General features: G+C 42.8%; 1 protein-coding gene across 5 annotated transcripts in view; it reads right to left on the reverse strand.

The window, feature by feature from the left end:
- The window catches only part of SORCS1 (sortilin related VPS10 domain containing receptor 1), a gene marked incomplete at its 5' end in the record, with an annotated part of 395914 nt that overhangs the window by 95373 nt on the left and 285421 nt on the right, over positions 1-15120 (reverse strand). For all 5 annotated transcript variants that reach the window (XM_081158777.1, XM_081158779.1, XM_081158780.1 and 2 more), the window contains 3 exons: positions 449-628; positions 7221-7310; positions 10008-10126. In XM_081158777.1, coding sequence (XP_081014903.1) covers positions 449-628; positions 7221-7310; positions 10008-10126 — 389 coding nt within the window. The remainder of the gene's footprint in view (positions 1-448; positions 629-7220; positions 7311-10007; positions 10127-15120) is intronic.

The raw sequence follows: 15120 nt of genomic DNA on the forward strand, positions 1-15120 counted from the left end.
AGAAAGGTGTTCAAGTCCAAGGGAGTGTCTTCTGAAGCAATGAAAAGATGTCCCCTTCATTCTTTTCCTCAGACAGAGATAAGGGGCCACTGTCCCCTTTGCTCTACATCCTGATGCCCTGCTGGCCCCTCAAGGCTATTTTCAAATTGCATACTCTGTCACTCTTGTTTGAACCCTTTAATCCCTTCGGTGCGTCCCCAGATGCTCTCCAAGTCCTCTGGGGCTTCCTGGCCTGTGGACTTGGGGAGAAAGGACCCCTCCCAGAGCTGTTTTGTGCATTGCCAATTCACCAATACGAAAGTTCTGCAACTCACTCCCTCTCCCAAATGGAAGGAGGCCACAAAATTTCCTCGTAATACAAATCATGGAGCAAACAGCCAGTGTTGGGCCTTCATCAGCCAGTCCAGGCACTGCAGTAGCTCAGGACCACACGTGCCTTGTGACATACCTCATAGAGGTCGATCATGACGTTGCCCTCAGGGCCTCTGCTGCTCTGGACATTCTCCAAGGCCAGGGTGAAGTAGACGCCCCGGGTGTCTGAGATGTACAGGTTGTAGGTGTCGTTTTGGTTCCATTCTTGGACGGCTGCAAACACTTGGTTCTCATCGGTGCTGATGACATGCATGTCCTAAACAAGACACAGGGACGTGAGGAAGAAGAGCTTTATAAATTAACCTGACACGCATCCAAAGAGCGTGGAATCTGGGATAGGCACTTATGCAACTATAACAGAGGTTTTCCTTTCACATATTTGTGAAGTAATAATTAATTAGCTAAGTGTTATTCATATATTTCCTTTCTCACTTATGGAGTTAGGCAGCAGGGTCATGAGAAAATAGGACAGAGAGATGCTTGGTAGCTCAGTTATCATTTAATTGCCTCATTAGATAATTGTAGAATATTTCTCAAATACGTATGACTTTGGAGAATCAGTCACTCTGATATATTTGCCAAGCACAACATGGTATATGCTCAGATGGATTACATGCGGTACATTCCTTCATAAAAAGCTGGAGGAACAGAGAGAACACTGTCAACCTCTGTATCTCTCAGTGTGGTCCATGGACCAGTACCAGCGTCACCTGCAAGTGTGTGTTAGACACACAGAACCTCAAGCCTCACCTACTGAATTGAAATCTGCATTTTAATAAGATCCATGGGTGATTAATATGCACATTAAAGTTTGGGAAGCACTGCCCAAAGGCTCTGCAGCCCCCAGAAGCCCTTGAGGGATAATGTTCTCCTGAGAAGCCAAAGCACTAATCTTCATGTTAATGAGTGCTCAAGGACTTAGCTGCTTATCTAAACCTTTACTCTGAGTTCAGCAGGAATCCTTAAGTAAAAGAGGAAAGAGAGTCTGCAAAATTGATGATGTTTTCAGACTCAGGTAGTTCTGGAAGATAGAAAGAAGGCAAAGGTAATGTGGGGGGGCAGTAAGCAGATGCCCTTGGAGTGGGAATTTCAAATCCTTCTTCCCCCATTCAGAGCTCCAGAGAAGTGCATGTTCCGAGAAAAGCTGACATGGACCAAGGCTTGCTTCTTCCTTAGGAGATGCCTGTTCCTGTGCTCTTGAGAGGCTTTCCCCCTTTGCCCAAGGTGGTAGACATTAGGATAACTTTCAAACAAACAAACAAAACAACAAAATTATACATAAGCACAAAGATAGAACCACATAGAAAAGATTCTTGGCCTTTGTGTAGCTTAGTACTCAAGTTTTCCCAGATGAACCATCCTCTACCCTTAAACAGCTTCAGGAGATCTGTCAGTCTTCCTTGTACTGCAAAATTCTAACTTCTAACCTGATTTCCTCCTCGTAATATATGTTCATGTTCAATCAATCCATCAATCAATCAGCAATTCAGCTCTGACTGTGCTTTAGACATAGAGGAACCAAGTCTCTCCCTCTTTTTTGGCCTTGATCAAAGTGAACTCAAAGGACCCCAGAAGGAAGAAGTCTTTATCTGAAGGGTTCTCTACTCCTCAGCCCTAGAGTTTGTTAACACTTTTATAGAAAGAGTCCAGAGTGGGCAGGCCAAAAATGAATCCTGCCCATTAATTCAATGCACTCAATAATGCAAATTAAGTTTTGGAATAAAAGTTGGCCATTGCTGAGATCAGCCCAATGTCTATTCACGCTTCTGTGGTAATTGTATCTTGATCTTCTTTGAGAAAGATCTTCATTTTCTCAGACAAATTTCCTCCTTATACCCGGTCTTTCTTCCCCCCTCAGCAGCAGAAGTGTGCTTGCAGGCCCAGAATTCAGAATATCTAATTTCCCTGGTGATAGCAATTGTATCAGTGATGGGAATACAATCCAAGCAAAGTCAATAGCACACGATTCTGGAATGAAGCTATAATTATTAGGGGGAGGCGGAGCATCTCTTACTATGGGTTTGTAAACAGTAAGAATTTGTTAAAAGTCTAGATCTGATGGAGTCATACTTGGAGGCAGAAAATGCAGTCAATCCTGAAGGAAACAGGCTCAAAGTGTGGAGAAGAGAGGCGGAATTCTGCGACGTTCTTCAAGTCTTTGAATGCGGTCAGCTTAAAAGCCTGCCCCACCTGTACACTGTTCAGTTCGAGGGGACAGCAGGGCAAAATGGTTCTAAAAAACAGACTTTGAAATAAAACTGCTTGCGTCCAAATCCAGGCTCTATAACTTAGCAGTGTGAACTGAACTCTGTGCCTCGGGAGGTCTATTTGCAAAAGAGAGATAATCGTGTGCCCTCCACGGAGCTGGAGGGATTCTATCAGCCGGGGACTGTGAAGCACTTATGATAGGGTCTGGCACTGAGCATCTGCTCCACCAGCCAGCCATTCTCAGTTAAGCAAGCCCTTAAATCCCCTTGGTTGGTTAAGCAAGGTTGATGTGGCCTTTCTGCTCACTGCAAATGTCAGGGTGCTAACTGATATACTCAACAAAGATTGGTTCACCCAAGGGTTTTGTTTTTTCCCAATGGAGAGAATTAGCTGTGGTAATTGTGCAAGGGCCAGCCAACCATGGAGGGTAAATCTTCTACGGCTCCCCATTTCCTACCTATCCCTACCCTGGCATTTAGAATCCTCATATAACTACTCCGAATTCATGTTCCTTTCCCTGTTAGGAGGATACACTGCCATCATCTCTTAATTCAAATTAAAGCATTTCTGTAATAATCTGGCCTCTACAGAACTCATTCCTGTGCCTTTGGAATAAATTTGTGCATTGGTGAACCTCTGAAGTCGGAGTCGGAATAGATATCTCATTAAGTAATCCTACTGTCTAGAGTGCATCCTCTGTACTATGCCACTCACCCAAACCTTTAGTTTTTGGATGTGGAATTGAAAATGTAGACACATCAAGTGTTTATGTCACTTAGAGAATTAGTCATATAATAGCAGATTAAGGTGACCACCTCTAGCCATGGCCGGTGTGGCTCTGTTGGTTGGAGCATTGTCCCCGATACTAGAAGGTTGAGGGTTCGATCCCCTGTTGGGGCACATACAGGAAGGCAACTGACCTATGTTTCTCTTTCACATCGATGGTTCTCTCTCACATCGATGTTTCTCTCTCTAAAGTCAGTAAGTATGTCCTCAGGTGAGGATTTTAAAAAAAATGGACACCTCTAGTCAAGGAGATCAGGTGCCTTTCTCTCCATTTAATCTAATTACATACACCGAAAAAATATTTAAAAATGATGTTGGTCTTAAATATTTTAATTGAAAGGTTTGACATATTTAAATGACATCTTCATTTTTTCTTCTTGCCAACATCTACCTCCTCCATCTGGAAAACGTGCTCTTTCTCCTAAATAGCACTATCTTTTCCTGAGCCACAGAATTTTAGACCAAGAAGTGATCCTTGAGATCTTCTACTACAGTCTTTCCCAAAGTCTGTTCTGTAGAATACCAGCACTGTTAGATTTTAACACACTGGGGGAAAAAATTGGTCCTTTGGTAAAATGGTTTGGTTAATGCTGAATTATATAGCCTTCTTGTTTGGAAGACATCCTAGGGCCTTCAACACACCAGCTAGCTACTGTTACTCTCTAGTCAAGGAACACAGAATAGAGTTTATCTGTTTTTTAAAACTAATTTGATCATAGAACCAAGTTTTCATGAAGCATCTATAAGGACATTTTATTCTGACTATCCCATGTAAGAAAATACTGTTGTGGATCCAAGCTCCTTATTTTAAAAATGTAAGAAAGAAAACAGACAAACAAAACAGGGAAAGAGAAACTGATAAACCACCCCAAGGTTTCAAAGCAGGTTAGTGGCAGATGTAGGTCTGGAATCCAGTCTCCCGCTGTGAATGGAACAGCCTTTGTACAACCCGCACCCCAGTTTGCATCGATCTTCTACCACACAGACAACTAGATCCATACTAATAATAATATTACCTTGCTTTTATAGAGTATCTGTCCTCCGAAATGCTCAAAGCACTTTCATATGTATTGCCTCATTTATCTCACTTGAGCAGCTCAGAATGAGCTCCAAGTAAGTTAGGGGAAGGAAACTGTCACTATGTCTCCCTGTCTGGCAGGTCTCATGCTCTTAATGGTGACAGCGATACTAAACTCTCCCCACCCCCCTCTCTGGCCATCTTTACCAATATATTAAATCTGGTTTTTGTTTGTTTGTTTTTTGGACACAGCTTAGTGTGACCACGGTCTTCCAAGAGTTAATACAATGGCAGTGGATGATTAAAGGAAATTTGAGCAAGAAGGTGCTGATTGGTCTCCACTCCTTTGGCAGGCAGGAAGCTCTGTTCATTTCCAGCCGCAGGAGCCCTGGCTTTGATAGAGGGCCGTGAAATACATGCACCTTCACTGCGGATCACTCCACCAAGCAGGGGCTACTCCTTGAAGGTGTAATGCGACTGTAATGAGGCATCTCATTGCCTTAAATAGTATACACCCACTTGGACCAAAATAATACATTCATTTGCTGTAAGGGGACAAGCTAAATTAATCACTGCCTTCTACCCTCAGACCTCAGACGAAGCTGAGTAATGGAACAGGCTCATGTGGGAGAGCAGGGGGAGGAGACAGACAGTGATGCAGGTTTAAAGTCAAACCTGTCCTTCTAGATTGGCTGGATGCCACCGGGGGCAACTGTCAGCAGTGATCTGCACGATGGCTCTGAACAGGAAATGTCAGATGTGTGTTTCCTCACACTCCCCAACTGGTCCAAAGATGGTTCTACCATTTCTGGGTTCCTTAGGTCAATGGAAATATTTTTCTTGGTGCCCCTTATCTTATCAAAATTTTTTTGGGGGGATACTGCTATCTTCTAATAATAGAATCTATTGATTTATCCCAAGGGAAAAAACTGTATAATATAAAGGATGCTAGTTTGGAAGTCAGGAGACTCCCAAATAGTAAATCTGCTATTTACTAATTTGGTCTCAAGTCCTACTTGCTTTTTGAACAAGAGCATTTCACTGCATTGAGTATAATTCTTCTCTTTAAAGGTGTTAAATCTTGCAAGCCAACTGCTTTATTTGTTGGTCAATCAAAGACACAGCAATTTATTTCCGTGCTCAAGGAAGAGAAAATCCAGGTCTGTTGGACTTACTGAGTACTGTGTTCATCTCCCTCATGGGCCTTCCTAAGAGATTATCAAGGGTAATTTTAAGAACATTCAGTTTTCCTTCACATACTGACTGTATCCAATTTCCATCTAGGACACAGCCCCAAAGTTGTAAGTCTTGTCTTTTTTGGTAACCGTTTTAAGCCAAATCCAGAGCAAGAAGGATTTAAATTTACACAGGTAGAGGCATACAGTTAGTTCTGGGCAATTACCACGGGCATGGATCTCTTAGCAGCTGAAAATAATAACTTCTAACATGGATATAGTTCTTTGGCGTTAATAGCACAATTTAATGTGTGTTATTATCTCTAATGGGCTGAGGTCTGCGGCTCACCTTTCACTAGGCTAGGGCTTAGGACAGAGTGATGGCCAAAAAGGAGAATTCTGCCTGGAGAAGCCAGAGCACCTACCTACCACTGGCTCTCCTGGAAGAGACCTGCAATGCCCTTGTGTTAGATCTGTCACCTGATTTCCCGGGCAGCTCGCTGGTGCTGGGTGCAGATAGCACACTGCAAAACTATGGATTAAAAATTAACTAACAAAAAAGATCCAGAGACACTGAAGCATGCAACAGACTGATGTATTTCATAGGGAAGGGGGTGGGGTGGGGGGGCGGGAAGAGATAAACCAATGAAGTTATATGCATATATGTATAACCCACGGACACAGAGACTAGTATGGTGAAAGCCTGGGGGGGGGGGGCAGGAGCAAGGTGCAGGGGGTCAGTGAGGGTGGGAAAGGGGGACATCTGTAATACTTCCTATAATAAAGATATATTAAAAAAAAAAAAGAGGCATAAAAACTCAATAAAAGAAGTTCTTTATGTAGTTTGTTCAACTCAAAGATTTCAAAGCTGAGCTGTAACTATATTTAAACCTACACAGTCTCCTTCTTACAGCCACACACATCTCTGCTGCTCTAAGATCAAGGTACGATACATTAACAATTTATGGCCACTTAAAATACACAGCAAGACAGCAGATCCCCAGCTTTGAGCTCCCAAGTCAGTATGGCTTCCACTAGGTGGTGCTCCATATTAACGCAGCTCCTCAGATTTTATGGAAAGAGCCCAGGACTTCAGCAGTTGAGGGTCTCTAACTTTTGTCCATCACTGTTTTCAAAGGAGTAAGTCTTTGGGGCAGTCTAAAAAATTAGCTGTGTCTCTGAACTCTAAAGACAACTCATCTCATAGGTTCCACAGAGAAAGAAAGCAAAGGTTGGATACCACATAGCTACATCACCTCTCAATAATTGATAACAAAAAACTGGGATGGAAACACGTCATACCCATTGCACCGAGACACTGTGTATCCAAAGTGTATTTTCTGTCTTGCTAGAAAACCAATACATACTGCTTGAAAATCTTTACTATTGAAAAGCAAGAGCAAAATCAAATCAATTATTGATTTATTCAGATGCTTCTATAGCAAGAATTCCGGGGAGGGGGGAGGAGGGAGTGACTGCTGAGAGAAAGGAGAGTGATAAAATTGGCTAAAAAAAAGTGAACTTGAGAAGCAGATACAGAGACCGTGGATGAAAATAAATACATGACACTGAGAGACTGAAAGGTGCTTGGGAAAGAGGGTGGAGACAGGGATATAAGAATCAGGGGAAATAGTAAAATGAAGAAACAATTCAGGTCATACCTTGGGCAAAGCGTACTTGGGCAGCTTCATCTGGGCAAATGCGTTCCTTCGGTAGGACACGTAGTAATGTGGCCGTCCTCCCGATGTCAGCTGGATCGGAAACACACGGTTGTAAGAGGAGCTACTATAAGTTACAGGTCCTAGAAGAGCAGCCACTGAATGAAAGGAGGCAGCTGCCAACACATCAGCGTGAATGACTGCTGTGGACAAGTGTAAGGGACTGGCATTCAGTTCAAAAACAACTTAAACAGTGCATGTGAGTTGGTCAGAGGCCCAGACTGAACCCACTGGACAAAAATACAATTCTTCAATTTGCACAGTGGCTCAGAAGCCAGGAAACATTTTCAAACATTTTCAGTGATTATTAACTTTTAAAGAGACAAGCCTTGAAGTACATTGGATCAATGTCCATCGGCAGCCCAGCTATCTTGTCCCAAGACTATGGCCATACAGACAGGTCCCCAGGCCATATCAGAGGAAGTGGTACAGGTCCCACATCTCTAGGCACTGAATTCCAGTTTGCTGCCGTCACATTGATGGCTGTGAGAACGTCCAACACACAGCAGTGCTGATGACACGTTAGGTGGGAAGTCAAGCCAGGTCCAAGGTCATTCTGGACCTCCCCCCAGTTTGTCCAGCACATACAGTCCAATGACCCCTGGGGGTGTGAGGGAGGGGACAAGGCTGTGGTGTCTACCTCAGCATGGGCATTACCCAGTGCAGAGTATTAAGGCTGCTACTGCCAATCTCTCTCTCCTTTGTAGCCACCCTTTTCTTTTACGGATTTATTAAGATATTATTGACATACACCAGCGATTTTCAACCAGTGTGGCCCAAGAATTTTTAAAACATGCAATATCTGACTATTTAGTCGTGGGCACTGACCTCTTTTCCTTTAGGTTGTCCAAAAAAAAAATGACAACAGGCCACATAACAACAGCTGTCTGGTGTGAATGAATTAAAATTATAACTATTTTTTCATCAGATCAGGAAAAAATATATTTTTTGGTGTGCTGCAGAATTTTAGTAATTAGTTTATGTGTGCCAGGAGATGGAAAAGGTTGAAGATCGCTGACGTATGTAAGACGGAGGTGTAGAATGTGATGATTTGATACACATACATAGTACAAAATAATTACCACAAATAAGGTTGGTTAACACCTCCATCTCATCACTTAATTAAGATTATTGTGTGTATACAATGATACTATTCAAGATCTATTCTCTCAACAACTTTCAAGCATGTAATGCAGTATTGTTATGTAGAGTCACCATGCATTATATTAGATCCCCAGAACTTACTCATCTTATAGTTGGAAGCTTGTATCCTTGACCCCAATTTCCCTACTTTCCAGCCCCTGGAAACCATCTTTTGACTTAATTTTTATGAGTTCCTGGAGCCACTCTTAACGCATATAAGTTCCTAGAGTTTGAATGTCAGCTGGAGTTTGCATACTCAGAATGTCAACATATGCTTTGGGTGACTGTTCATCAGACACATAAAAACATGCCTAAAATGACCATTTTCACCAGTATGTGGCCGGATCACCTTAGTCCTGGTGATGAGCTGCAGGGTCGTGCCCATAGTGCTGTGGGTAGAGAATATCCGAAACTCTAAATGCCGGATTGATTCTGATATTTAAGTAATATATGTGGACTGTAAATGGCCATTTAGGAAACAGAAAAGGTTCCCGGAAGCAACACTGACAGAGAAATGAATTAGAGAGAGAACCAAAGTGTGTAACCATGTCAGTGTCACTTGATGATTGATACTGAAGAACCCATTACTCATTTTCCTGAAGAAAAAGAACGTGTGTGGGCGCACACGTGTGTGTGATCATTTGTGAAATGTTTGTAAAGCACATAAGCTGATGCTGGGCATTTTGAACATCTGCTTCTTCAAACCATGGTATTAATAGTCTGAATTATGATTTAAAAATAAATAAATATAATAGTGTGGCTCAATCTTAGTGAAATCACATATATCTGTGTGTGTACATGTATATATATATATATATAGAGAGAGAGAGAGAGAGAGAGAGAGAGAGAGGGAGAGAGAGAGAGCACACACACACGCCCAAAGTTAGCAATGTACCTTCACCACGTTAACATGGAAAGTAATAACTGACTTTTAAAATGTCTTGTTCACATTAGCCCAAGATGTCCCTTAAATGCACAAGGAAGTAAAGCACACTCGCTTCCTGTCTCTTCTAAACTCTCATGAAACTCAGCTCCTCCAACTGTTTCCCTCCCCTAGGAGCTGGCAAACCTGTCTGAATACATCTCTCGTCGGTTCTCTTTATCCTAATCAGAGTCAGGGCCTGACAATAAAGGCTGATTACTCACCACCTTGCCCGGCCTCCCACCCCCAGCCACCCGCTGCTGCTCGCCGTCCCCACCTGTTTCTCTATTTTTAAGCTGGATTCTGCGGAGGAGGCTGCCTGGCTGACCGTGCCCCTGATGGGAAGAGACTGACATTTCTGCCCAGTCGAGCTGACGACTGATGGGGCTTCTTCGGAATGCAGATGAGGGATGAACAGCACTCTGAGCACTGCCTCCCTGACCCCATGTTGACAAGGTCCCCCAGACTCTGCCCAAAGGAACTGATTACTATTCCGTTAGTGCAGGAGATCGGACACCTGGTCACATGCCTTTTGTTGAAAAGATAAAGCTTTTTGTTCCTATTCTTGTACTCTTAAGGCGGAGGAAGCAGGCCAGCGGGGCTGCATCAGGGACAGAAACAGGAAAATGCCCCTGAGACAATCAGTAGAAGTGGAACTTTCCTACCTGAACAAACACGTAATCATCCTGCACAATCAAGGAGTCTGGGTCAATGTAGCCGGGGAAAGGTCTGTTTCTGTTGGTCTCGGTGCAGTTCTGCATCCGACAAGTTAGGTATTGCGAATCTGGAAAAAAAAGGGGTTGCGGGTGATGGGCACACAGAGAATTAGAGTCCGAGTGGATATTTCCTATTTCCCTTGCTACCTCCAAGGCTTTAAATGAACCTCACACTCTTGGGTAAACACATTATCGTATCATCGTTATTGTTATAATTGCCCTCATTATGATTTTACTTGCTGCCAACACCATCACCTCTGTCTCCCAGTGCCTCTACCGACTCCTGCCATCCTAAACACTAGGTTCTCATGAATTCATTTTCCCCCTTCTAAACCAACAGAAAGTATTTTCAAAATCGGGAATAATTCTTGTGTTTTCATAGTGTTTTTTTTTCCTCACTAGGCTTCACCTTCACACTTTGACCTTTGATGAACAAATAGGGAAACACACATCTACGCAATCATCAATCATGTTAGAAGCGCTGCTGTTGGAGTGAGGTTCTATGTCAAGACAAAGGTTTTCCTTCTACTACTAATTGGAAGTGAAACAGCATACGGAAGGGATTCCTGAGTCAATACTTTATTCTCATTTTGTAGATGAGTAAATTAAGACCTAGATTCCCACCTGAGACTCTTCAGCAGAAAAAACATATAGTGATAACTCATATAACTCTGATCTCTGTTGGACGTATATTGTATCAGGGAGGCTGTCCCTGTTTTTCAAGCACACCTATTCTGGCCTCTCTACTCTTCAGATGTCACTTCCTTACTTAAAACTCCTTTTGCATCCTTGGATTTAGAATAAATTCAAACCCTCCATTGCCCGCCAACCCAACCTCCCCTCGCGCTAATCTCTTCTCTCCCTGTGATTCTCCTAATCTGTCCTACTTTATGTTCAGAAATTTGGCCAAAATTTCTACCACTTTAGTCTTTTCATCCATACTTCCTCGACTTAAAAGGCTTCTCCTTAAGTTATTCCAAAAGACGGTTCTAGATTTCAGCTCACTGTTACTTCTGAGGATCTTCCATTATTACTTCCTATCATATGCCATCCTGTGAATTCCCTTCATAAAGTTTATTATTTACCATTCAAGGTAATTTACCAAAACTTACTTTGTTCATTATTACTTCTTGCCCCCCACTATTGGAATGTAACCTCCATGAAGACAGAGACCTACCTCTTCTTTTGTTATTGTTCACTGCTGTACCCCTAGATTCTAATACCATTTCTGGCACACAGTAGGCAATAAAAAAATATTCATTGAAACATACCTCTTTATTGGAATGCATGTTTTTGAATGAAAAGGAGATTATTTTACTTTTTTATGATGCTTAATGTTTGATTTTAGGACATCACAGAAATATGCAGAAATCCTTTCTTTCAAATAAAAAAAAAAGATAATTATTTACATGAAATAGGGGTAGGCAATACCATATAGAGCTGGATATAAGGATTCACTAATTTCCCTTTAGGAACTTTCCAGGACCACCTTTACTGAAGGGACCTGGGTATCCCTGAATTCTGCCAGGAGAGTCACTAGGGTCGGCCAGCACATTTGCTCCATCTGAACAATGACTGATGCAGTTGTTGATAAGCAATTAGGAGACTGATGCAGGAAAGCTTTACCCACAACCTTCCTCCATCTGGCTGCCATACGTAGAAACGACAAATGGAAATAGCTCTCAAGTCCTTTAACCCATCTAGTCCTACTGAAATCACTTCCAATGATAAACCGAAGAAGAGCTTTCTACTCACCCTTCCCTATCTTCTTTTTTGGACATTCTAATAGTTCCATGTTAGGGCATAACTCAAGATTTTTGTCCTTGACGACAACTTCAGGGACTTAACCCTTCCCAGAACGGCCTTCCCCACAGCACACAGAATCTCCACCTCACAACTTCACACTGCACCAGATCCTTTTACAAGTTTAGTTGACTTCTGTTTTTTACAAGGTAGGTTGGGGTCATAGAAACAATGGAGATTGGTGATGATGAGATGGGGGCCTGAGTTCTGTTTGGTAGGGTCACTTACTAGATGCATAGTTCAAGGGAAATCACTTATTCTTTCTGAGTCTTGCCGCCTTCATTCATAATGTGGATGCAAATGTCAACTATCTTGTAGTGTGGCTGTAAGAATTAACTGAAACAATATATATGTTAAGTGTTTTGAAAATCTAACCTTTATAAATCTGTTATCAATATTGATAAAATTCTTGTTTTTTCTTTGGCTATCGTTCACAATGATTATATCAGTTTGGGGCACACAGTAGGTCCTTAAGAAGATGGGTTGGGCTGAATTTGAGTACTCCAACTGTATATCTGTGTCAGGTAATGTTGGTGACCTGTCCAGTGTTGGTGACCTGTCCAATACCCATTTCTCCCTGAGTCTTTGCTGGAAAAGCCAAACCAGATCTGCCCTTTCTCCATGTGACTCAGAAGTTCCCATCATCCTCTTGGGTCTATGCCCATTCAAGGTCTTTCTATTCCTCACCACTGGTTGGTTTAAGAAAGGACATTTAAACCCAGTTCTAAACAAAAAGTGAGAGAGCTCTTTTAAGGAGCTGCTATTAAAATATTGCTTCTAAAGAATATATAAGGATTTATAGAAGTGCTTAATATATTTTATATTCTAAAAAAAAAGTTATCAATTAATAATATTTATCAACATTCATTTCTTTGAAAAATAGACCATGGTTGTATAAAATGTTAACATTAGGGGAGGCTGGGTAAAGCTGTACTGTCTTGGTAACTTTTCTGTTTATCTAAATTTATTCCAAAATAGAAGTTTCTTAAAAGTAGGTTACCAAAATATGTGCATATGGACCCAATTTTGTGCCAGGTGTATATATAGATATCTGTAGAAGTATGTTTGCAGAGGAAAAATGAATAAAAGATATGAGATGACAACAATAGTATAGAGGCAGTGGGGTGAGGGAGGCAGACAACCTGCCTGCAAGTCTCCGGTGAGCACCCCCCACCTGGGGCGGGTCGCGGGTCATGGGGCGCCTGCGAGATCCATCTCACAGGAGTTAGAGAAACAGCTTGAGTTCCTCTTTCCCCTCCACTCCCCATACCGAGGAGGAGCTGGGCAATGGGCCTGTCCTTGGGCTGACTGTACGAAATGTGCAACTGGGAAACACGAGAAATCCCCAGGCAGAGGTCTGGAGAGCATTTCTTGCTCAGAGCGGCTCAAAGTGAAATTTCCAGTGGAAGGAAAAGGTTCAGTGTTGTGCGGCCTGTCCTCGGTCAAGGGCTCTCGCTTTGTTCCCTTCCTCCCTCTAATGGCAACAGAAAGAAACTGGCTGCACTTCCTAACCAGAGGTCAATCGCTCCGGCTCCCCCAGGGGCTGGCTGTAATAGCATTAAGCATGATGAACTCTTTTCATATTCAATTCCGGGGAGTGCATGATGCCAGTCCATAGGAAGTATCTTGTAATTTGGCATTAATTAACGTCAATTAATGTATGCAACTGCTAGACTTGAGAATTAATTCCATTACTTTCCCTGCACAGATGTTTTCCTTGCCGTAGGTAATTAGGACACAGTGCTGCTCTTTTTGAGCATTCTCACTTTGCAACAGCTGCTGTTTGGAATAATGGAATCCCCAACCTCCCAAATCTGTGATGATCTAGAGAAAGGGAGCTGCCTTTGAAAGGCCAGGCTTTGAGCAGAGGAGCAGGGCTTAGATGAAGCTCAAAGCCTGCTGGCGTGGTAAACCCAAGCAATCACTCTACCTCTTTAAACTCTGCTCTGGGAATAAAGAAGAGCCATCATGCCAGGGGCTGTGATGGCTGAAGACCTCGTAATACGTGTGTTTGGTCCCGTGCCTGTGTGGACTGTGCTCACTGAGGTGCCTGTACTTACTGAAATCCTCCCTCTTTGATCACAAGGACTGCTCACTGCGTCCCAAGGGAGCCAACTGTAAAGGACGTTACAGACCCTTCCACCTGAGACATTATCTTTCTTTATTGTCAATGTTTGGTTTGTTTCTTTATCGTCAATGTGTTTTGGGTTAAAGATTTTTTTAGCACAGGAACTGTGCTAAATGGATCATATACTTTTGGGGGGGGCGGGGTTAAAGATTTTTTAAGTAATTTTTAAAAACACCGTGAAAAATATTCTCCTTGCATAATTAATAGATGACAAATATCCTGCGCAGGCAGTCTGAGGTGGTGTGCAGGGCAGAAAGGAAGTCACCTTCAAGCTGAGGACACAGGGCCAGCCGGCCTGCAGCGTATTGCTCCGTGCGCACTGCCTCCTGCTGGAGTGACATTCTAGGTCCTACCTCTACCTCCAGCATGCCCTGCGACTCGGGGAAGGCCGTTGGCCAAGCTTGGCTTCAGACTTTTTCTCTATATAATGAAGCTTATTAGAGTTTCAGAGCTAAAAATGGATGTTAAAAAATCAGACTGATACTTTAAGCCCTGACAGGTCTTCATCACACTTTACCCCTTAAAACCTGGTTCCTCCCATTCCTGCCCAAACAAACAAAGCTGTCCAATGTCACCGGCAAGCCTGTGTCTCCAGGGCTTCTGCTATATCTAAACAGTGTGTTGGTTCCTGGCTGAGAGTCTGCGTTCAATCACAGAGTTCCCCTGGTTCAAAATGCCTTTTCCTGTCCTGTTACCCTGTCCGGATTCTTCCTGGGGCTTCTGTGTCGTTGCTCCCGAGGCTCAGGCAGACCTCTCCCTCCCCAGCGTGTCCCATTGGTAGCATCCCCAGCAGCAGTAGCATTAACCTCCAAAAGGACCAGAGGAACTCTCCTCTGAGTCAGGAACTATGCTCAATGGGTCACACACTTTTTTTTTTTTTTAACTTTGCCAAAAATTGAGAAAGAGGTACTTTTCACAGGTGAAGAACTCCAGACTTAGGGATGAGATTTGCAGAAGCCCATATGCTAGTAAATGATGGAGCAAAAACTATCAGATCGCCATGACTCTATCCATTGATTCGCTCATTTAACAGATATTCAGTTAGGACTGAGTCTTTCCACATGCCTTAATATTGTAAAAGGTTAATTTTAAACAAGACCATAAACTATGCAGGCAAGCACAAGTCCTCTG

Source organism: Miniopterus schreibersii (genome assembly GCF_964146895.1).
Source record: "Miniopterus schreibersii genome assembly, chromosome: 14".
NCBI classification, from domain to species: Eukaryota; Metazoa; Chordata; class Mammalia; order Chiroptera; family Miniopteridae; genus Miniopterus; species Miniopterus schreibersii.